The sequence below is a fragment of the Galendromus occidentalis genome, unplaced genomic scaffold (genome assembly GCF_000255335.2).
Source record: "Galendromus occidentalis unplaced genomic scaffold, Mocc_1.1 scf7180000077528, whole genome shotgun sequence".
NCBI lineage: Eukaryota > Metazoa > Arthropoda > Arachnida > Mesostigmata > Phytoseiidae > Galendromus > Galendromus occidentalis.
In genome coordinates, this window is record NW_003805516.1 from 731,148 (window position 1) to 755,194 (window position 24,047).

A 24,047-nucleotide genomic window follows, 5' to 3' on the forward strand; every position below is an offset into this window, starting at 1 on the left:
CTCTTCAACATCATATAGGATATCTATCGCTCCATCTTGATCCACATGCTTGGAACCAAAACACAAAAGTTCCGCCGTACAATCCATGCAAGAAATGCGATCTCCGATGTATCGACCCCTCTAGGAGCATCGCTAAAAAATCCTAAATAATCCTCGGCTGTCGGGTCTCCCTCCGAGCTCCCGTCCCACGGCTCGGGAATCCGCTGACTGCTCCGACGGCTGTTACAACGAACATTCCGGAGAGTTTGTCAAGTGTTCCCGATAGATAGTCGCGTTTAGCGTCGAGAGGACAGCGAGTCGATCTCCAATTTTTCTTTCCCTTCCGAGAAGAAAACTTAATATGGGGAAGAGTGCTTTCATCGACTCGGATCCACAGAAGACTTGTTGCTGTCCGCTTGAGCATTCCCTCTATGACGTGATTGCTGCGGTCGGATGACGGATGCGGCCGGAGGGAGGGCCGGAACAGCGGATTTCGAAGGAACGTTTGGAATGAGGTTTTTGGCGGATAACTCCGCCAATAGAACTTCAAAGGAAATGTTTCCCACAGCGGAGGCTCTCGCAGCCGAGGGATGTGAGCTGGAGAATCATGCTACTTTCAGCCGGAAGGGAATTCGAAAGAGAAATGTCGGGTCTCGACGGAGAGTTTTGGTCAGATTATTATCTTTGACTGGTCGAAGGATCGGTACTCACTTGATACAGAATCGGGTTGGCGGTCGCGCTGAGGTAGTACGAAATGCCGGACACGTGGTTGAGGATTATGTATAGTGCTAATAACTGCTTGTTGTATTCTTCGGTCGGGTCTTGCGACATCGATGCTGCCAACGATTGAGCCCATACTCTTTGAACGTGGAACGGTGTCCAGCAGACGAAAAACGATATCACCACAGCAACTGCAAATAAAAAAGATAAGGTCATTGGAATGAATGTGAGAGATTTTTTTCTCGTTCCAATCCTGACTCGGGACGAGGCAAGCGCAATTCTTCCAACCCAAACCCCCACCTACGAACCAACTGTATTTTCAGTGTCTACTGAGCTCGGACTCTAAGCAGCCGGGGCGTGTCCGAGATTTTTTTCTAAAGGCCAGCATGGGTTTTGCGGTGGACTGAGCTGGGAGGCCTTCTCGGAGGCCTATTCTTCAGCGTTGAGAACAAGTAGCAGTCCCGTCGCGTCGGGCGGATGGGCCATCGACCCTTGACGCCCTCTGCCGCATCCTAACCCGCGTGGCATTCTCGGATCTGACTGATCGATAGGGTACGAGAATGTCAATTCCCAGACCTATTCAGCTATATTTTTGATTTTCGTGCAGAATCGCGATATGCAGCTAAGCGAACAGAAGAGCGTGCACGATGAACACGACGTGGACTCGAGAATCGATCAGTTGTCCGTGGGGCGTTTTCACAGGAGCCGAAAGATGGATTGAATGACGGCAGGAACCGCCATCCTGCGCTTATGAGCCTATCGTGAGTTATTGCCTCGACAAGAGGAGAGGAACCGCCGCGCGCCGTTTGTTCGACCGCTCCACTGGACTAATTGTCGATGTCGATCGCATTCAATGAGACCGTCTGAATCTCTCTATTTTCAGTCTCGTTGTGATCGCAGATACCTTGTTTATCTGGCCTCTGTGCGATATGCTCGATACGATTCGGATTTGTTGTTTCCAGCGTTGTGCACCCCACGAGCGTGTCCTTTGTGAGGCCCCTCAACAGAAGGCTGTGGCATGTCTGTGGCGCAACGCCTGGGCTTCAATCACCATAGCCATGCAAGCCTCTCTTATTCATTCAATTCAGGAACTCTCCCCGATCTCCGTCCCTCGATTTCCGAATCACCTCGATTCGTAAGGTACATTGGGAAAGGAGGGATCTACAAACTTCGCACTCAGAGTTTCCGTCTCCTCGCGCATTCGCGGGCGTATGCTGTACACGAATCCTTCTGAAACATTAGTATGTTCCAAGCGAGGAGAAGTGTAGGCGCCGAAGGTTCACTTCTGGTGAATACGAGACGTGATAAAGAGCTCAAGACGTGTACGTGTTTATCTGTGAGAGGATTACAGAAAGGCCGCAAGAGACTCTTCGTCGTCGCAGTTGCCGTGCCGCCACCTCCATCCCCACATCGTAACTACAGCGAGCGGTCACAGCTCCGCTCACAGGTACGCGCACATCAGCTTCGGATACGGGCTTCAGAAGCGGCGCGGCGTCACTCGTCTCTCCCAATCACTTCAATCACACCTCGTCACTCTATAAGAATCGAAGCTGCACAAACTCCGACAACTGCATGTGCGCGTGCACCACTGAGGAACTTTCGCAAGACTCCTCGATTGTGCGCTTCTTCCGGCATACCGAGACGCTCTCAAAACGAGAAGGTATCCGAGTTCGACGTTCCGGACTCCGGGCTTGTTCCCCTCTCAGGCTCTTGCATTGCCGAAGGTCTCATAGGGACTGGCTTCTATCAACCTGCTGACGGGAAGCTGACTGCTCACCTCTACAATACAGGTTCTATGTGGTAGCTTAAGCAACTTGTAATGGGATGTCGAGATGGCCCCGCAGGCCGACTCCGAGGGAACAAGAGGATTTGGCTCAGCGAAAAGCTGTCATCTCGCTTCGCTATTTCGAAACGTCTTTTGTATCGCTGTCAACGTCCACACAAAGTAAAAGTCGGGCTCCGCCGAACTTGCACACCAAATACAGCGTTGCTGCGGGGTGACAGTAGTTCTAGCGGGTGGGCGGGAGGACGGGCGGTCGGACGGACGGACGGGCGAACGATTCCAAGCGACCAAATGACAGCCTGTCCGTGAGGTTGTCGGGCGAGAGACATCAAATGAGCACGGTTTCGCTTCATTTCAACTCTTCACTGCTCTCGCGCCTCGGGGAATCCATTCGCCTCGGAGAACTCCCCACTAGTCTCGATTTTCGACGTCCCGGTCCCCTCGAGCGTAGGTGGGCCTCAGGGAGAAGGGAACGATGAACATTCCGAAAAATCCCGGAATCGGACGGAAAATACCGTTCCCTCCGAGCTTTTCCTTCGCCAGCCATCACCTCCTTCGGTATTCTGATGATGACCACCGCTGAGAGGTCTGATCGGTCCCAGTGGGCTCCGACTCACTTTGTTACGGCGCCGACGGTGCAGTTCCCCACTGAGACGGGTCCTCCTGTGTTTTTCCTATTGTTGAGCCAACACATCTAGTTCCACGAGTGAGTCCAGGCAGCTACACTGACAAATTGCAGGAAAGATTTACGCGAACTAGACAGACGTGTTCTCCGGGTGGGACGTGCGAAATTCCAGATTCTCCTACTTCGCTCCGTTCTTCCGAACAGCTCCCGGCAATGTCGTCATTCGACCAAACCACCGGTAGAGTCACGGAATCAGCAGACTTCGTGGAAACCAGTCGTGTCCGACTGGCATTACTATGAAGGAAAATCGGGGGTTCGAGCGACGTGACGAGCGGGAGCGTAAGCTGCGTTAAACAAAAAAAAACTGATCAAGCCGAACGGAAATTAAGGACTCGGCCCAAACTAGCGACTTCGATTCGAAACGATGCCACTCGCGAATTGTCGGAAATGACAAGGTGCCCGTATTCCAAATCGTAATCACCGAAGACTCGCGAATGCGATAATCTGCTCGGCGCCTGCGTCAATTAGCGCTACCAGCGTATACGGAGCACTGCGGCGGCTACACGCTCAGAAATCACGTGAATCAGCGCAAGACCGATCGATGTCGGAGCTGAACGTTGTCAAGCGAGAACCAGTCTGAATATCGTATCGTTCGTCCTTGATACGACATCCGCGTCCGATCATCCGCGTCGTGCTCGCCGAGCTCGCAATGATTAGAATCGGGCAGATGTGCTCCCTGGTGAAAAATGCACACAGAGTCTCCGCAGACGTGTGGAAGTCAATGTTTCGAAAGTTTCGCTTAGCCCCTATCGATCCGCGAGCCAGCAGCAGCAGCAGCGGCGATGATCGATTCGAGATACTCACGAACACTCATGAAAGATGAGAAAAAACCTCCTCGAGAGCTTCGATCTCGAAGTTAATGGTTCTCGAAGGCGTTGAGGTCCAGCTCGGCCGAGAGGGTGTTGCCAAGCTGGCGGGAACTCCGCGAGCGTTGGCTCAATAGGTTTTTTTCTTGTAGCCAGAGGTCAGTATCCGATTTTTTCTCAATGCGGAAGCGCGGAAAAAGAGAAGACCTCGCTCGCGATATTCCTCGCAGAGGTTGATGGTCTCGATGCTTGGCTCCGGGACCCGAGGGAGCGCGCGTAACGTAGGCGAAACATAGGAAGGTGACACGCTGGGAAGGGAGGAAGCTCTCTCTGACGTTGAAAAAAAACTATCTGACGGACTGACGGAAAGGTCGGTCGGTCGGCTGGTAGACTGGGCAAGTAACAGACTATCGGAGTTGAAGAGCAACCCTCAGACGGCTCTTCGCCTGAGTGTGCGAATGAATAAATGAGTGTCCCCGGGTCAGCAGATCTGATGAATGTTTCCGTCAGACTGGATAGTATCCGTCGAAGTCGAGACCTCTTCGGAGCGTTTTCATAGAGTAGGAGGATGAAAGGACAAGATGTGTGGGATAAAAATACTTGAAGCGACAATGGCTTCCGTGAACCTCGGCCGTCGACGCAGAGACAGCTCGATGCCTGTCTCGGGGATCCGCGGGCATATATGGCGTAAAACGCTGTTCGCAAAATCCCCGCTCGAGTGACCTCGTTAGGAATGGGGCTCCTACGTGAGCGAATGTTATGGAACACTCGGGCGATGTTCAATACAATCGCTCCGCTCACAGTCCGATAATAATCGGCGGCAGGACAGAAACATGTTCACCTGACTGCATACCCAGTCTTGGAGGAATCACAGCTTGGCAGCGCTTCTTTGCCGGCTTGGGGTGGGTGGTTGCAATTGGCTCCTTACGAGCTTGACGTCCTCAACCGGATCTATCCATCACTTACAACGTCACTAGCCTCCGCTTGCACCCGATGATTCCTTCATCGGGACCTAATGAGAGCCCGGAGATCAGTTGTCGGCACGACGCCTCCTCCGACATCAGATGGGTACTAGGTTCTCTATTTAAGGAGGGAGTTCATCGAGAACGACTCGCCACTGCCGCTCACCCTGGCATACTGTCTCTCGGGAGCACTTTCCGCATATGACAGGTTGCGGAAGTTTCTGTTACGCTCAGAAATACCTATTTTACGCGTTCGACGATTTTCACAGATAACACTCAGCTGACGTTCGTCGTACTACTCGCGGTTCAGCCGAGGGAAGTTCAGTCTCGGGAGGTGGACGCTGCTATTCACATTTCCCTTGGGGAAAAGTCATTTCTCGGCATACTCTGCCTAGACTCGCTCATCCGTCCTTCTCCTGTTGAAATTTTCTCTCGTGGAGAAATTGTTCGGGAGGTCTCTCGTGGTAAGTGGCCGCTCCTTGGTCCTCCTGACATAAGACTTCCAATTTTATGAACCGCACGATCCGGTTGAGGCACCCCACGATATTTTCCATCCTCCATTTTCCCTCTCCTCTTTTCCACAGACAGCGAGTGTGCCGCTTTGGGAAATCCCCCAATCGGAGCCGAAAGTCGATTCATTGTGGTGATGCCGGTACAATTTTTCTCCTTTCTCGAGCGGTTGAATGTTGCGTCTTCGGTCGGAAGCGCAAACCGCTCGCTCGATCGAACTCCAATTTGAGCCCGGCGAACCGAGCGTTTCTGATTCAGACGTCGTCGGCGTATCATGACGCCGACCGCGGAATAAAGGAAGCGTACATCGATTTTCTGCGCCTCTTCCGCCTATCGTCCTGCAGCAATCAGCTATATGCTAGAATACGGCACGGAGTCTGAATCTCTTCAGGAGAACTCGAAGCGTTGATCGCTCCGGCAAGTCTTCTGCCGCGGAAAAGGTACCAGCCAGAGGAGATTTATGATGGCGTACGACAACGCTCCAGGACCGTTGTCGAAGGCACGAGAAATGTTCAACATCGGACCATCGGAAACGAGGGGTGGGCGTTATAGACTCCGGTTAGAAATTTTCGGCCACCGTACCGGAGGTTGAACGAGGTCGAAACTCCGTCGCGTCGCCAAAAAAAGAGCAAATTAGTTTGTAGTGACCAAGAGCCTTCTCAATGACGCGGAATCAATTCTATTTTTGAGCCGTGTAGCGTCACCTAAATTGATTGGATCGGCGGATAATCCACAAACATGTCAGCGGCCGGAGCTTTAATAGCACCGGTAGCGACGACGCCGACGTTGGCGATAGCGATCGCAGCAAAAGCCGTCCGATAAGCCCGAGCGACTAAAGTTTAATCGGGGCGCTTTTCTCCAGAGGAAACATTCAGCTGAAAAGAATTCGGCCGCTGTGTTCGGCGCCCTCGACGAAGCCAGCTGGCAACATACTACACAGGATAGAAACTTGCCGATTGAAACTTGTCGGGACGCGGGGCCGGAGAAGAAGAGCAACGAAAGGATGTACGTGTCGCGAACGACCGGGACGGCATTCCGGAAGCTTCGCGTCGTGCGAAGGCTCTTCGGTCCCTCGTCCGAAGAGCTGCGGCGGGTCGTCATTCACCGGGCTACTCAGTACAGGGAACTCATCGCTCGCTGGCCAAAACGAATCATGTCTACGGGAGCTCGTCAGAAAGTGCGGTTATTGTGTCCTCTCCGTGATGGTCAAGCAGCTTACTTGACAAGTGAGTCGTCCTCCTGTCGAGGCTCGAGTTATAATCCGAGCGAACGCTATACATAGAGCTTGAGTGTTTGTCCTGACGACCGATTGTGCGAAAGAAGAGCTCTCGAGTACTTCCTGATACGTCTCCGATACTTTGACACGCTATCGAGCCTCCGGCTTCGGCTCACATTCTTGTGAATTGAGCCTAATGGTACCTTATTTCTTCCGAGCCGCCCATTTCCTACGCGGTGACGGACGCTGAGAAGGCTCCACTAATTCGGAAGTGTCGTCTCTCAACGTAAATCGTGGCGCGCCGTCCCGTTGAATTCTTCTAGCATTCGAGATAAAGCTCGGCATCTCAGACCGCAGACAGCCCTACTGCATATTCTGCCAAACGTGGTTCCCTGCTGACTTTGCATGAAGGCCCGACGGATGTCTCGAGACACAACCACTTTCCGGCGGGCGTTGTTGAGCAGCGTAAGCCGCTTTGCGTGAGACGCATTCTGAGCGTTGTCCAGGCACGCGGCGGCCGTCCCGATTGCCTGACTCGAGAAAACACAACTTCTCAAGAGATATTGCAGGACTTGTGATCTATGAGATCGATGCAGCCGTCAGGATTCCCCGCCACAGGATCCTCGTCCCAGTGAATCACGCCGAGGCAACCCACAGGACGCGTTCATTAGTTATCAGTTCCAGCCCTCATTTGTCAGCGGGAATCCTCGGAGCTCCCTCGGATCATGGGATTCGCAGCCGATCCCGTCGGCCCGATGGGAATGGAGAATCATCGACAATTGACAACTCGAATGAGAGCTCATAGAGTCGCTATTGAACGTGTTTGCCGCCGCCTGACATCCTGAAATTCAAATCTCGATTTTCGTTTTGTTTTCCGGTGCCGTCCAGATCAGCTGGACTACGCTGATATTGGACCGGTATGTGCATCAGTTTCCTAAGAGAGTCGCAGTCGAAGTTTCCGCCGAAATCTTTTGGAATGCCGTCCGGGGAGCGCTGTCTTGATCAAAAAGTTCCGTCTACATTCCTCCACGCACTTCGTCCCGATCGACGTTTCCAGGTCGCGATCGCAGCGGACATCCATCGCCTGGGGTTTGTTCTGTCTCTAACGTTAATTTGATATATTAAGCATTCACGCGAGGATGCGGCACATCCACCGTAGCGGAATGATAGGCTGATAAATAGATGGGCTGATAAACAATAAATGCTTCTAGCCTGTCTCCTCGACGGCTCCATTCTCCGGCTCCCGCCAAATAACAAGGCTTTACGTCTCCATCTTTCACCGACAGGAAGTCGTTGTTCGTTATCGATAGTCTCGCAATCCCCCCTACTCGAGTTCCCGCGGTGTAAGACTCACGAGCCTTTATCTGTGCTCGCTCTTGCTCCGCATCAGTTGTTCTGACGTTGTTTACCGGTCCTTCGACGGATCCCTCCTGATTTTGAGTCGCGATCATTCGGACCATGCCTCCGCGTGAGTGCCTCGCGCTCACGGTGGGTGTGCTCAGCGTACGAGACGCGGGAACCAACGACGACTTTCCCGGGGACGTGTCACGCTCGTGTAGAATGCCCATATGCTTCCGATGCTGGTACGCTCGAAATGGGATTTCCATCGGACCGCATTTTCCGAATGTCGACCAGGAACGAATAAAGAGGATACTGCGACGAGGAAGGGATTTGGTCCCTCTGTAAGAGGACGTAACAACCCAGTGTCCTTCATTGCGTTTGTTCTGTCGAGTCGGCTGTATTTTCCCACGATTCGGCACGTGAAGCGATTATGTCGAAAATTATGCGAGAGAGCAGAACGAATTAGAGAGCACGCCATCGGAATTACCAATAAAGGCTGGAATCTCCGAGAGAGAAAGTGGAACTCATGTGTCTCACCGATGATTGCGGTGTATTCCTCGCATACGAGGCGAAACAAATGCGCTGTCTGTCCTGTTGTCTCCGGGGGTTCTTTTGTCTTCTTTCTGCGGTATTGTTTTTTTTTTTCGTTTTCGAGAGCCGCGAGCGAGAGAACGATGGTGGCTTTGGTCGCTCGCTCGCTTGAACAGACGACAACGCTCCACCGAACAAAAAAAATACATTTGCATTTCCTGACAGCGGCGGTTGAAAACGAACATCGACAAACAACTTGAACAGGTTCCCGCGTGCCTCGCCTTTGTACTCTTGATTCACGCTAAACACAGAAGCAAGAATCACCGTTCGGAGAACGGGACCATTATCAAAGCAAACAGGCTTCCTTCCTTCCGCCTGACCGAGCGGACGGTCCCTCCTTTGGAAAGCTCATCCGGTCTCGCGGCCCTCTCGGTTTTTTCGGTCCATCCGTCGGTGGCCACCGGCCCGTCAACTCGCCCGGCGTCGGTTCGTGATGGCCGAATGCGAGTACAATGTGCGATTAGCTCGCTCTGACTGAAAGCACAACGGCAGAAGCAGCAGCTGTACGAGTGCGAGCTGTTGCCATAAAACGTCGTTGATTCAGAGGCATTTCTCCTCTTCAGTGTCGCCTCGACTCTTTACGAGCTCTGTAGCGGCGACTGGGAGAGCGAGCGGGCGACGCAAGTCGGCCTGCCGATTGCTCTGACTGCGGCGCGGCTGAGCATTCGCCTCGCGCGACTCGGACATTGTTCCGTCTTAGCTGCGTCCGGCCGGCCCTCGTCCCGTCTCGAGCAGCTCGGTCGAAAGGGCTTCGCTCTACGAAGAATAGCAAAGCTCTTTTGAGCCTTCTCCAACAATGACCGGGGCAGCAGGACGCATGACACTGTTATCGTTCTTCGTCCCGTATTCCTAAATTCTACGAAATCTCTCACTGTGTCGTCGTCAAGCCCTCGTCTCCGTTGTCTTCTTGTCCTCCCGGAGCTGAGACATTCGACCCGTTCATGCGCAGCGCTCTTCCTCCTACGCGAATCTCACCCCTTTCGGTAGGAGCTATCGTATCCTCGGAAGTCCCGGAAAAGGAGTGGATCTGAAGCGATAATCCCCTCGGAGATAGCCGGCCCACATTATCGAGAGGAGGTGTTACTCCGGTGGCTTTGAACGTCTGGGACCCGTGTGAGATTATTCATGGGAAACTCAACAATTTGGACTTCCCTTAAAGCAAGAGAACACCTCGAATTGAGATGGGAGCCCCCAGCTCAAGAAACCGTCATGCCGGTCCCCCTGCTCTTTCTAGAGCCCTCCACCGAACTTCTCCAACGTGCTTCGGGAAAAGCTCAGGTCGGAAAGTTCATTGTCGGCCACGCGACGCTTCAGTGAGTTTGCGAGCTCACCGAGCGGATTCCATAAGCTCTCCATGAGACAATGCGCTCCTCTCGTCTGTTGGCAGGACCGCAAGTGAAGCAAATTGATTACGATCAGAGAGGGGAAAATTTGACGAAACGATCTCAAGCTCGAGCTTGTAATTCAACACAGAGCCGAGAGGCGATGTCTAACACCAAATCGAGGAGTGGATAGCTGGCGCAAAGTCCAGACCCAAGCTCCGGGAAAAGACTCCGGCGCTCCGCTTTTAGTGGGCAATGTATTGTACTGCTTGGTTCTTGAAGTAACAGAACCGAGTAAACATTTTCCAATCGTGTTTGTTCGACACACAAACACGATTCAGATATACCATTAGAACTGTAGTGATCTCGCCATCGTTCCAAGCGGGACTCGGGGAGGGAAACGTAATAGAGGAGGGATCATGATCCAAGCGTGGAGCTCTGAGCTCTCGAACACTTCTTGATCCTGGGTGCGCGTCGAGCGTTCCTCTCACCCTATCGGGAGATCTGTCCGTTTCGTCTATCTTGGTCTCCCGACGCACGATGGCAGTCTAGCGCAAGCGCCGTCCTAACGTCACTCATCCTGGATCGCCCCAACTTGTCGATTGTCTCGGACGTGACGGCGGAACCGATCTCAGTCCGAAAAAATGCGGAGAATCAAGCGATCGGGAGTCGAAGGATCCTTCCGCAGGACAACGTGGTTGTCGGCGAAAATACTCGGCAATACGGTTGAATCTCGCAGTCGTTTCGGCAAGGACGACCGCGATCGGATTGCCGACAGCATCAATATTTACGCTGCGGAAATCTTCGGGCGGATTGCGACAACATGTTCCGGGAGGGTGTTCGCGCAATGAAACTCCGGGGCATTTTGTTTTTCGAGAGTTCCCAGTGTTGAGAAAAGCGAGATCTTTTGAAATACTCTTGTGAGGGAAACCTCTTGAGAACCTCGTCTCTTTTCATCGCGTATGAGGAGCCGTGCGCTTTTTCCTCCAGTGAAGTTTCGAAGACGGTGAATCTCATTCTCCAGGAGCCATTCGAAAGGTTCATCCATCCCGTCAGCAGAGCAGAGTGCCACATTCTAACAATCAGAGCATTCGTGGCTTCTCCATGTTGACCAAGCCATCTCTCTTTAGCAGAAAAAGAATCCCGACGCCAGCCTCGACATTTCAGCATCGAAACTTCGAAAATCGAAAGCGCTGTTCGCGTTGGACGGAGGCACTCTGCGGAAGGGATTTTACACTCTGTAGGTGGAATCGTGTATTCCTTCGTCGGGTATTTCGGTCGGGAAGCGGGACAGGGACCGAGAATCGGGACGAGCTCAAGTTTCCCGCCTCGCGGAAAATCGAAAGGCATCTGCTTTCTCCCGGCTCAGAGTTGCGGCTCACACGTCGGCGTGTCACAAATATGAAGCTTGATAATCGAATCTCCCGGAGTCTGTTTTGGAGGACTCCGTGAAAGAGATCGAAATCCTCGATATCCACCCCACGCCGGAGTCCGGCTCGTATTGGGTTCCCGGAAAATTCGATCCGGGAGTCGGAATGGCCGAACCCGGAACGCCCGGACGACCCTCATACCCTGAACATCGGTCTTATCGGCTAACGAGGGAGCTCCGGGGAGGTAGGTTGATCAACGCGAGACCTAGAGAAGACGCAGCCGATCGCGAAGCGGCCCCGGATTTGAGGAATTCGTCGAGGCGACGAGATTGAGTTCCGGACGAGATAATCAGAGAGTCATCGAGTGGAATCGTTAGTTCCTCTCGTCGCGAGAAGGCGAGCGCTCCGGAAACGAGGGAGCTATAAATGATTGAGCGGACTTGCGGAATCCGTCCCCGGGTCTGCTTTTACCGCTGTCAAATTTCATCGGAGTTCGATTGGGCGGATTTACTCCGTCTGTCGCGGAACGATCAGGTAAGGAATTCCCTCAGGATCCGTGGTGTGAGGGCTTGGGGTAGATAGTCGCAGCTTGGAAATGTCAAGCATGGGAAAATTATGAGCTCCCTCGACGAAATGCATAGAAGATCGATCGTCGCCATCCACCAGATAACTTCGAATATATTCCTGTGCTGCTTATATCTTCCGGAGCTCATGCTACTTTTAGGGGGAAGGAATATGGAATCGGAGCCAGAATCAGGGAAGAGGGCGAAGTCTTCAGCGCTCGATTGGTCCCACGATAGAGAGGAAGTCATAATCACTTATTCACGACTTCGGTCAGAGCGGACGAGCGTGTACGCGTAGGCGTTTAGCAATTTGCCCAGCATACACAGTGACGGAGCAAAAAATACAACGATTGCGCCAACATTTGTGCAAGCTTTTCGCAAGAGCGGGAGCTTTTGATTAATTCAGTAAGTCGGAAAGGCCATCGAACATTCGCTCGACGTGGCTTCGATTCTTCATCCGTAGGCGTTATGCATGGATTGTCGTTGGTTGTACGTTATGTATGAAGTCATGTCAGATTATCCGTTATGTATGAAGCCATGTCGGATGATATGTACGAACTGGAGGTGCACATACATATGTACAGGCCTCGTCTGATTTGTGCAAGCGAGGGCCCTCGATTGCCGCAAGGCTTCCGCCTTTGGGTCGCATGACGAGCCCAGATTCCACCTTCCGACATGGGTTATCATCAGGATACCGTCCAGAGGGCCTGAAACCCCTCAGTGGTTGTCGGGCGTTCTTTTGATGAAATCCACCACGGACCCTCTCCCGATAGGAAGCCGACTTCCTCCACGACAGAAGAGTCTATCTTGTATACGTACCGGGAAGGAAAGGCGATTCATCTTTCGGCTAGGTGGTCGCCGCCGCTGAAACTATTAGAGGTGGCGGATCACGCTCGGTGGTATTTATGGATTGCTGAGCGTAGTTAGCAACGGCTGCTATTGGCATTGATGTCTCTCGGAGACTTATGAGCCGAAGAGGTGCCGTGGAGTGGGTCGCTGGCCGGCCGGCCCGGTCGCCGCTAGGCCCGCCTTCAAGCCCACTGGACGGTGCTCGCTCTTGCTCGTCCCGCCAGAAAACCCTGGTGGACTTCTTCGCTCCGGCCCTCTTACAATTAGTTGGCTCACTGGCCCGGTCGCTTTCATCTCAGTACACTGTTAGATTCGGGGGTAGTACAGTGAGGGTGTGGCGTTCTCTGTTCGATGGTGCGAAAATCTAGCTTCATCACCCACCCACTCAATCATTGCTCGTGAGCATAGTCGTTGCCACGTCAACTCTTTCGTTTGCTCGCTCGTCCATTCATTCGGGCGGGCGGTGTGACTGGCTCGCAGCTTTCACATACTCGGTCTCCGGTTGGTTTGTCTCTCTCGCTGTCTCCTTTCTCCCGATGGCCGAGCGTCGGCCATAAGTAAACACAGATTTGTTATGACACGCTCGTACCGAGCACTCCGATACAAATGTTCCAATGTCTTTATCCGATTCGCTGTCAGCGAGCTGATCGGGATGCTCGGAATCGAGTTGCTCGAGATCCGGAGAATCAGCTTTCGAGAGAATTCCTTTCTCTGTGGAGCGGCGCGTCCGAACTCGCGCTCTTTGACTCGGAAAACCACTAATAGATGGTTCTTTTTCTTTTTGTTTCCAGTTCGAGCAGCATTCCTGGACTCGTCTAGCAGTTTTCGTCGATTCAGTTCCTGACGACTGGAGAAGCAATTTCCGGCAGTCATTGACGACAAAGTCCCGGAGTTGGACGGGAAGGCGTTCCGGTACTATGTATGTGACTCATTCCGCACAAGCGCAAAGGACAAGATGCTGGCGAATAAATTCCCACCATCGGAAAAAGTACGGTCGCGTTCCCAATCACAGGGGTCTGCCTCTCATCTGGAGTCGAATACGTACAAGTGGTTTCGTCGGCGGCAGTCGATTTGAGGTCTCGATTAGGTTTCGTTCGAAGTGCGTTGTTCCCTGAGCCGAGATTCCTTACCTGGATTTCCCGAGAAATCGTCGATGAAAAAAGGCGGCGTATTCGGCATGAGGTCAGGGCCCCGGGCCTCGAAGAGATTTCCCGGCTCCCATCCGGATTATGGAACGATCGAGGCCCTCCACGATATCCCTCCTGGACTCCTGGGTGGCCGTGTATCGCTTGTTATTCGAGTTCTCTTTTTTCAGCAATCGAGCCAAATCCGAGAGCTGTGGAACAGCCTCTGACCAGACGTCGGAGGGAACCGACATGGAGGGGCAAGGGACTCCCATTCCCTGAAGCCGGAGTCGGCTAATTGGGGTCCGTAATCCCATAGACCTGTCTTGACCTCGCTAGCCCCTGTGGTATACGGCTACGGGACCCCGCGCACCATTCGCTGTAGGTATAAAGCGAAGGTTCTGTGGAGAATCCGAGATATGGCATAGCCGGAAGATCTCGGGGGCTTCCGGATCAGCTTCCCCCCTTCCCAAGGGTGCGCGAACGCGGGGAGGTTGCCGACCTCTGTCTTGAAAGATCTAGGACATCGATTGGAAACACTTCCCATTGGTCCAGAACGTGTATTTTCCTCTTCCGAAATCTTCGTCTTCCCCCATATCATTTCGTCTCCGAACCGAGGAACGAAATTCGATCGTTCATCCATATCCTACCCTGGGGGGATTGTTGGGTTGTCTATTACGTCGTAGGATTATTGACAAGCTGCTCCTCTTGATCTCGGCCTGCTGTCTTCATAAGGGGTGAGCGATCGACTCCCTCGTGAAGGATGTGGCAATTGACCGCTGTGACGATCAATCGATCCATCTTGCACACCTCCATGGCTGCGAGGAGCTCCTGCTTGAGAAGTCATTCGAGACAAGGAGGTCAGCAGCAACAACTTCGACTACTCACGATACGACGGAGCTGTCGATTCCCTGCGATGGGTCTAGCAGCCGGAGAAGAGCAGATTCGATTTCGTTGAGCCACAGGAATAGTTAATTCCCTGAGACCATCCGATCGGATGGGATCAGAGCGGATCTTTCCACATGATCAGGTGTTCCGTCGAGGCTAGGACTACGAGTCTCCGAGGAGATCCGTGGAGTTCCGACTCTGTTCTAAAAATAGTGCGATAGAGACCGTGACAAGCTTCGTAGGATCCTCCCGCACCCCCTTGCACGAAAAATCTTCGATTTCGCGCCGGGAGGATGCTCCCAGGCAAATCCACGGTGCTGGGGAATTCACTGACAGGAGCCTCGCGTCCCGCCGACAGCGCACTCCCACGTTTCGTGGAGGGATGGGTCTGAATCCTAGTGAGTAGGGAGTGACACTCATTTCATAAGAATTGAAACGAAGTGTTTACAGGGATGCGTAATCTCTGAGAATTTCGAAATTAAGCCATCGTGGAGCCGTAAACGGACAGATATATTCGCGGCGTGGGCGTAACAACGGTCGGACGAGCTTGTAGACAATGAAGTCACGGACACCAATTGTTACCCGCTCTCTCCTCGGGTTCCCGGCTGCGGAGGACAGAGCAAACACGCGGGAAAAGAGGAGCGTTTTATACTGCGAACAATGCATACGTTCTCTGACGACGTGAGTTGAGATAAATATCGTATTTCGCGGCACTGGACATCCTCTCCCCTTACACGGTGTACCCGACATCGGAGATCCAGACCCGTATGTATGCCAAGATTTCCGTCGGTCGCCGCTTGTAGCCACGTGAAAGCTCCATTCTGATCCCAAGGGCCATCTGTCAATTGACCCGCGTTCCCAGAGCCCCCTCGACTACATGGGGGCGAAAGAAGTCGACGTGGTTCCGCCCCCGGTGGCTCGTAAGGAAAGATATCCGCATTCGGAATGGAGTAGTGTGCCCCGGAGTAATGATTTTCAATCAGTCACGCTAAGCGTAGAAACTCTTCGATTCTCGACTGCAGGCCTTTGGGAGGAGCAAGGGGAAGGAGGGAGGAAAACGACCACACTCGATGGTAGAATCGATAGACGATCCTCTCAAGACGCTCCATTGGCTTCGTGCCCCCACAATCCGTGCGCTTGCCTAAGCGAGTGCGGAACGCTGCTCCTCTCCGGTTGCCCTGTGGTATTCGTAAACTGGGCTGACTCGCGCCTCACTTCGAGGAGTTCACTGCCCTCACGACTTATTCGTAACGCCGATTCCAGATTCTGTACTTGGCTTTCTGACACGATTGCTCGTCAGAGGATGGGAATGCTGCGAGTGAATCTTGAGGCCAAATTTCAACAAAACGCATTTCCTCTGATGGGAGGGCATGTCGGTCCATTCTTCAGACTTTGAAAAGTTGCTCGTTCTTCGGAGAGACCGCCTATTGCTCTGTCAGGGCTGGGCGTTTCCATGGATGACCATATTGTTGAGCGCGCGTCTATGGAACAGTACCCGTATATTAGAATCCCACATTGTGCCCGTTTATTTTCCTCCCCCCTCCCAGAGGGCGCCCGTCAATTTGAGGGTCACCGTCTGATGAAGAGAACTCTCTATGAGACATGAGGATTCGGTATGTGCTTAGCCACACAGGTCCTAAACGCAGAGAAATAATCCTCCCTGTATTCCCCAAGTTCTCCTGGAGCATTGAATTCCCTCTTTGCATTGACGAACCCATTGCCGGTTTCTGTCCGACGGACGCGACGAGCCGCGAGCCTCGGGTTCTAGCCGAGCTCGCGATCATTCGGATCCCCTCAGCAGGAAATAATTTTTTCTCCTCGATAGAGAGTTCCCGGATTGGCTCACCTATGTCGTTCTCGCGGCAACGAAAAACGATGGGAGATATCTCGTGTTACCCCTGAACACTGAGTCTGCTACTCGGCCAGTCGTGCAATGATCTCCTCTCAGCACACACGAGAGGGGTGGGTGGACCTCCTCCGTTCATGACAGTGGTCCTTGGTCAGGAATGACGACGATCACGACGAATAATTCGAACCCGAAAAAGGCAGTTCCGGAATCCTGCGCGATTCATCAAGCGCTTCAGTCAGGTCGCGCTCGACCGCTCTGCCACGATTTCAGTTACAGCGTGTGACGTCGACTTGTGGTCCCGGACTTCCGGCTCACGATTAATGGAACTTAATTGCCTACGTCATCAGCATCATTTGACTAGGTAACAGGAGCAACAGGACATCTCGGGCTGGACACAGAACACACTCTTCTCTTTTTTCGGTCGCTTTCTCGCAGATTATCCCTCTCCATATTATCATGACGGCCATTCCTCCCCATACGTGCCGTCTAATAAGGCCAGAGACCTACGGTTGCGTGATGTCCTATATACGACGCTACGTCACATACAAAACGGACTACGTACACAGCCTGCGCTCGTACGCGGCGGACCCCGCCTAGTCGAGGACGGATTCAAAGTTCGTTCGCTGAGCGACTTGCGTCCCTTTTTTCTCGTCTAAAAGCGCATTCGAGGTTAATGCACACAGCTCCTCCACGAGCTACTTCCTGTAGCCGCGGGCGGGACTTGTTTCTCGTTGTGGTTATCTACCCGTAAAATTCTTATCTGCGACGGCAAGGAAATGTTGACCTACGCCGTGTGCAACGGATGCGACGCAAACCCAGAACCGACATCGGAATGCTCGTTCCAACGGACAATTTCGACAGACGACGGGAAACTCTAGACATCCGAGCATCGGGGCTCCTAGATTATTCCTTCAGAAGGACTCGGAGAAAGAAGCACGAATTTCCCTCGATGAAGCCATCATCGAGGTCACATTCAGAGAATTTCCTCCATCGTCGTGATGTACAACTCCGTCCTGGGCATTCCGCACAACTGTTGGCGTAAATCCAAGAGGGCAAGGGAGCACGGCCACACAATGGTGCATTCCCAACGGCCGAGGAAGAGGCGTGCGCAAGCGTCTTCTCATTTCAGACAGTGACCTGTCAACGCAAGCGTTCGCTTCGGGCCTCGCTGCTCATAAGAGGCTCAGCAACACTCTCCACCTCACAGAGCCGGGAGCTTCGGGCGCGATTCAAGATTTTTCCTCGTCAGAACTTCGTTGGAAAAATCTTTTGAGCCTCGGAGCAGCCTGTTATCCTGGTTCTTGGTGCTCCGACAATGTATCGCGTCGAACCGGGAATAATTCTCCTACAGTCTGTGCCGTGGGAGGAGAAGAATCAGAGTACGTCAAGTGATTTTCACGGCGTATGGGCGCTGACAGCTTCCTCCAGCTTTGGCTACTTTAGCTTCCTTCAGACGCAGCCTCTCAATGTAGCGGAACCCAGAGGGCTCGGAATGCCGCTGAAGGGTGGCAGGGCAAGGATGGAAGCCAAAACGCTTATCTTCATTTGAGAGGCCAACTTCCGACATACACGCGAAGGGTGAATGCGCTCCCGAGGAAGTCTATGGGCGCCGTTCTCTAAACTCTAAAGAGCTACGCGCAAACTTCGTGTCGAGGAGCTTCTCATGAAAACCGCTTCTCGGCGCGCCGCAACAACGTCATTCTTCCGCGCTGACAGTCTTGCTGAGTGGCTGACTATCTCATTAAGTCGAGAAGAGGCTGCTGAAGTCAAGAGCGGATGAGAACTGTGCGGCCGGGTGGAGCGAGGACACAGGACAAGCGGAGGCCAGAGACGGTGTCGCTTTCTAGTAATTCGTTTCTCCGACTACGGCCCCGTAACTCTCGTCCGGAACAAGCCGCAAAGGAACTCACCGTCCACAACCTCCGGGGTTTCTCACGCATTCTTCAGAGATTCGGACGATTCTGTCCTTTCTGAAGTCGTCCGAGTTCCGGAAGCCCGTTCCTCTCGAATCTAACATCGTTGGTTTGATTTATGGCGTATTCCGACTCTTTCGTCGTACAACTCATCAAGCTCGAAAAGGCTACGCTTCCGCAGGTCTGTGGCGAGTTCGCCCATCGCCATAGCGTCCTCAAGTGCTCACACGCGTGCGCCGAAGCGATAACTGCGAAGTTACTCATTGATTCGGTCTATCCGTGGCCAAATCCAACGCGCCCAAGCGTTTACGGTGCGTGTTCTCGGTGCAACGCTCCGTAGATTTAGGAGCAAAGCTCATTTCTCGGAGACGATTTGCGCAGGATCCTCTTTGCAAGTATGATTTATTAATTGCATATTCATTATTTATTCTTGCGACGGTTGCTGTCCGCAGATGTGGTCCGATACCTGTGTCCATCGTCTCGTTTGCGATCGCGAAGCATAAACGCTCCGCCGGGACATCGCGGTGTTCATGTTCGACTCGAGATCCAATCACTTGTTCCAACAAGCGTACGGGGGCGTGACCGCAAGAGCGAATAATTCGTGCTCACGTTGTGGGCGTCACTCCTTTCTCTGGACCCATTGATTATCCCAGATCTCTTTCTGCCTGCTCATTGAATTATTCTCAAATTTTTGGAGTCTCCCAAGAGCTCACACGCGAGCATTCAACCTCCTGGTCTGTTTCCGGACTCCCATCGGAGCACGCCTTCGAGGGAAGTTCTCAAGCCCTATACGGGGTAGTCCCAAATCCCCACTCGTTGTCCTTTTTCCCTCATTCCGCGTGCTCTCTACGATGGACTTTCGTATATATCTTTGTGAAGGGGCCCGTCTACGCTGATCTCTTTTCCTCGACTCGACCTCATCATGCTCTCCGTGTTCTCGCCTCATATCTATCCATTTCGGTCGGACGAAAGACTCTCCGGAAGCAGAATAAGGCGCTCTGAGATCAGTTGCGGTCAATTACCTCAAAGTCGTGCGACGACAATCTGACGAGCAAACTGCCCCGGAACTCCGAACGACCCTATCTTTGCTCACTAGAGCTCATTGCAGCAGACTGTCGGCTATCTTATTCCGTCTTCCCTATCGGGTCTTCCTCGGTCCTCTGCAGGCTCACTCGGAGCCATCCGATCGCATTCATACAACAATCCGAGAAGAATGCGACGAACATTCTGTGATCTTCGGACCATGTACGCAGCCTAATGACTCACGGAGAGGAATAAGGATAGCTCGTCAGATAAGTTCCGGAATCAGAGCAATGACGCAAGCATCAACGTTCCATTCCTCGGAGATTTCTGCACCTCCCTGATATCTATTTTCTTTCTTAAGAGTGCTCTCTCCTCCATCACTGGTTCCTGAGCCTCATTCTTCGCGAAACACCGGGGAGATACCGGTCTCTGTATACGCGACTCCTGTAATGACCGTATCTCATGGATTTGCTCGGCATCCACCCTCATTTTTGAACTCTCTCCAGGAGGGGAAGACCGACGGATTTGAGCTTTCGTCCTTTCTTTGATTCTCCTTCGTCGAACAAACGAGCAAGGATCGAAAGCTCGAAGCAATTCAAGACAAGCTAGCGATTGCAGCTTGCTGAGAGTTCTGTCCTCTTCTGGAAACGACATGCCCGCATAGTCAACAAGCCGCAGAGAGAGGTCTCATGTTTTCATATGGTGCCAGTGGCGGATGGCGCTTGATTGGGAGCAAGCCCGAGGCCTTGAGCGTCTAGGATGAATGAGTGAGTGAGCTGCCTATGGAAATTGGCTGACGTAGACCAAGGAGAATGAGCTGCACCGACTCCCAGTCTCTGGGTCTCAAAGGGTGCAGAGATTCGGATCAGGGCGCATTCTAGACGGTGGAACTGTGTCCACTGTATCACACGAGGAAATGCCAGGACACCGTGTACGACCGGACGTTGTCAAGACCGCTCGAAGCGGATCTTCAGAGTTCAGTTGCAGTCTACGAGGCCTTGCTGGTCATTCTCTGCTCTCGGGTCTTTCGATGCAATCTCGAGAGCATTTCTCCGTACAGAGATCGAGCGCTCTCCGGACAATCCGGAGACTGCTCGATACAGAGAGCGCAAAATCGGATGACCCTACGAAGAGGCTGCTGTCCTTTGATGGAGCATTACAGAGGGAATGGGAACTGAATGTATCGAGCGGCACAACCGGGGAAATGGATGACATGGTGCATACGAACGTCTGTGAGGGAATAGGGTTCAAGCGAGGCAGATGGTTTTCCCCGGCTGAGGTTAAGCGGAGCAGAAGATGGCTGACAAGGATCACGAGGAAATTTTTGGCTTCACTCCCGAACTCCATCGCTTAGCGGCTGAGGCCTAATAAATATGAGATCAGATAGGTCGATGGGGCTTAGACTATCGCGGAATCGTCTAACGAATTCGATCCTACTTGTCTATACGAATTTACGAGTTCCTCATTCGAGAGACCATATCGGTGGTATCGGTTGCCTATCCACGCACAGGTTTCCAGCCGACTTCGTCGGGTCCGTAAACCAGCTGCGCCCTCACGTTTTCGTAGATGTAACGCGTGGATTTTATTCAATTTCAGGAACATCGGCTCGTTTTGAGGAGTTCTGCGATTGTTACGAGGGCGTGAGGTCGGTCGACAACGGCTTGCTATTTGCATAATTGAGTAGTCCCAGAATCGATCGCGAACCATCAGCTGCGTTCTTCATCCTTTCCTGCCTTATTCACTCTGAAGCTTGTGAACTCACAGCAGAATCGTCGGCCTTCGCTCTGCCGGGAGTCGCCTTCTAAGTCTCGCCGAAGGACAGCTCAGTGGAAAATGATACAAGCGGGCCAGTCGAAGGCCGCGTCGTCGAAGAGAGTATACCGGTAAGCGAGGAGAATACCTTCTGATGTTCTTGAGTTACAGGCAACATCAGGCATGCATTGATGCGGGGGAAGGAGGCGAGATGCCAGTTCCGAATACGAACTCGTTGCCTTGTCACGCTATGCCATACACACATATTTTCAAATTTTAAACTTGTATTATTTTGAGAGGAAAATCTCAATCAGAGTTTCCGATCCAGATCGGTGCAGCTGCAACACGTTCGGAACTGTTTGTCGATTGGAGGGATGCGACATCGACGCTTCCGTTGAGGCTGTCCGTCCGATATTCCTGTTGAGTCGACACGAGTCTTCTGTTCATGCGATTCTCCTATACGTGCGCCGGGTCACTCGACGGCGCCGACGACTCAGGGCCCGGCGCAGACTTTATGGGAAGCGATTCGGACTGGCGCGGGTCTCGAGTCACGGATCCGATTTCTGAACGATGCAGACCCACAAGCGGTTGGATATTCCGTATGAGGCGGGACCCTCGGGTCCTCCCTCCTCCCCCAGTCGTACCATTTGTCCCGGTTCTCTGGCGCGCAACACGGGAAGCGTCTTCGATGAAGATGCAATCCGGGAGCATCGCCGTATGGGGACCGTAAAATCCGAGCGTTTTTTTTACATCCAATAAAGTGAGAATCGGCTTCCAGATGAAATGGCGGAGCAACGGAACGTCGACTGCGTTCCAGCTTGCGAGCAATAAGGAGGTTATCAGTCACGGCTCTCTCGGTCACGTTGTGGTCATCAGGCACGTTCTTTACGCAACGTAGAATACGACGCGATCACGCTGTGAGCTCTGCATGCTCGCACGCTATCGATACCGTGTCCTGTGAGGCAAAGTTCTGGATCTGATTTCCTTCCTATGGGCGGCGTGGAAAAATTCGCCGCGAGAGCGTCTCGGTACCCGCCTAGTCGTTTCTTCGAAGGATCTCTCGTGAGCCGTCTCCGCGGCTTCAGAATATCGCGCGTGTCAACATGGCTTGCATCTGCGTGACATACCGTGATGGTCCGAACATGTTTACCCGGGGAGCACATGCGAGTGGCATGGTCTTCCAGCGGGGAGCAATATGCAGCTGGAAGATTTGTCGAGTCTGCCGAAAAGAAACTTGACAAGGGAGAGCGTCTGGGAATTCGCCTGAGAATTTTTCCAATATGAGACTGCGGGTTCGTGTTCCTTTGTGTCACCTGAGCGACGTAGAATCTCGCAAGGAGGCGTCGCGTTTGCCCCCCTCGACGAATTTTCTGATAACCTTGAACTCTCGATAAGCTCTTGTTTTCCCATTCCGATCAGACTGCGGCGAAGTCCGTCCATCGTTTTTTTGGACCCCTTGGAGCTTGAATCCGATGAATCAGCTGATTTTGCGTCAGTCAGCCTGTGTAACGTAATGACCCGGGGGCGCGAATCGGGGTCGAGATAAGCGTGTTCATTAGAATTTCCTGACCGCGGGCAGCGTCCGAGTTATTGTCTGGGAGACTCATTCCGCAACAAACGGCCAGTCTTCCGGCAAGCCGGGTTTCCCCGTCGTCTGACGTCTAGCCCCCATTCCTCGTCAGTGTTTCTCACGCGCTGGAGGAATTCATCAGCGCATCCGGGATCGTCCAAGATTTCCCTTCTTCACCGAATCAGCTTCTTTTTACGCCTAGAGGAACAACTCCATGTTTCGGAACCGAGATAGAAAACTCGGTAGTCCCGCTAATTTTGATCCCATCCGCAATCGAGAGATTCCCGGTTTTGACTCGGAATCCGATGGTCTGCGAAATCCGTTTAGGAGAACTATGATCGCCAGCCCCGCAGTGCACTCGGCCAGACTCGTCGACTGAGTCAGTCGTTTCGAGTCAAGAAATCCGAGGATAAAATCCGAAGCTTTGCAATCTAGTGACGCAACTCATCCCCGAAAACCCGAAGCCTCTTCCAGCGAACGCTCTGTCGTGCAAATTATTATTATACATCGGTACTGCTCACATGACGGCGCCGCCGTGGACCCGGAGCAAAGCGGTTCGGACCCGACGAAATTGCCTGACAGCCCTATTTCGCCGCGGATGCTTCACTCTACTTCGCACCGATGGAATGCTCGAATCGCTCTGAGGACGCAATTAGAATTCGAAATTATTGCGACCCGCGCACTGTCGCCTAAGCTCGTTATCAACACCCAAATTATCCTGGGTCAGTCAGTCGATTGGACAGGAACGGCCGCATCGACGGAATCCGAAGATTTTCGGTGGCATAAATTGGAAGATTCTCCTTCTGTGGGATTACAATCACTCCATGCCGGTCTCATTACTGGATAATACTAATCCCATCTGTATGCCGAATATACCGAGGGATGAATCAGACACGAGAAAAATATCCGCCAAGGGATTCTGGCGGAGCTTCTGACAAGCGCTCCACGAATATAAAATGCTGAGCCGTCTTCCCTCGAAGTCCAGGCGGCAACTCTGCACGTTGCTGCCCTGAATTCCTGTAGACTTCACCCCGAGCCGGAAAAACAAGAGCGACACAGGTTTGACAGCACTGGGTGCGAGAAGCACGTCGACAGCTGTCAGAAGCAGGCCTAGGAATTTCAAAGACGAATCGAGTGGAAGAGGAGGGCCCCCCTCGCCATGGGAAGAGAGGACCCTTGAATTCGCCGTGATTGCCAACGATCGAAAAGCTCCGAGTCAGAAGAGTGTGAA

General features: G+C 52.7%; 1 protein-coding gene across 1 annotated transcript in view; it reads right to left on the reverse strand.

The window, feature by feature from the left end:
• Window positions 1-24,047, reverse strand: part of LOC100897946 (pyrokinin-1 receptor) — a 42,205-nt gene that overhangs the window by 4,280 nt on the left and 13,878 nt on the right. Inside the window, exon 2 of the mRNA XM_018641317.2 lies at window positions 691-890. Within this exon, the coding sequence (XP_018496833.2) occupies window positions 691-890 (200 nt within the window). The remainder of the gene's footprint in view (window positions 1-690; window positions 891-24,047) is intronic.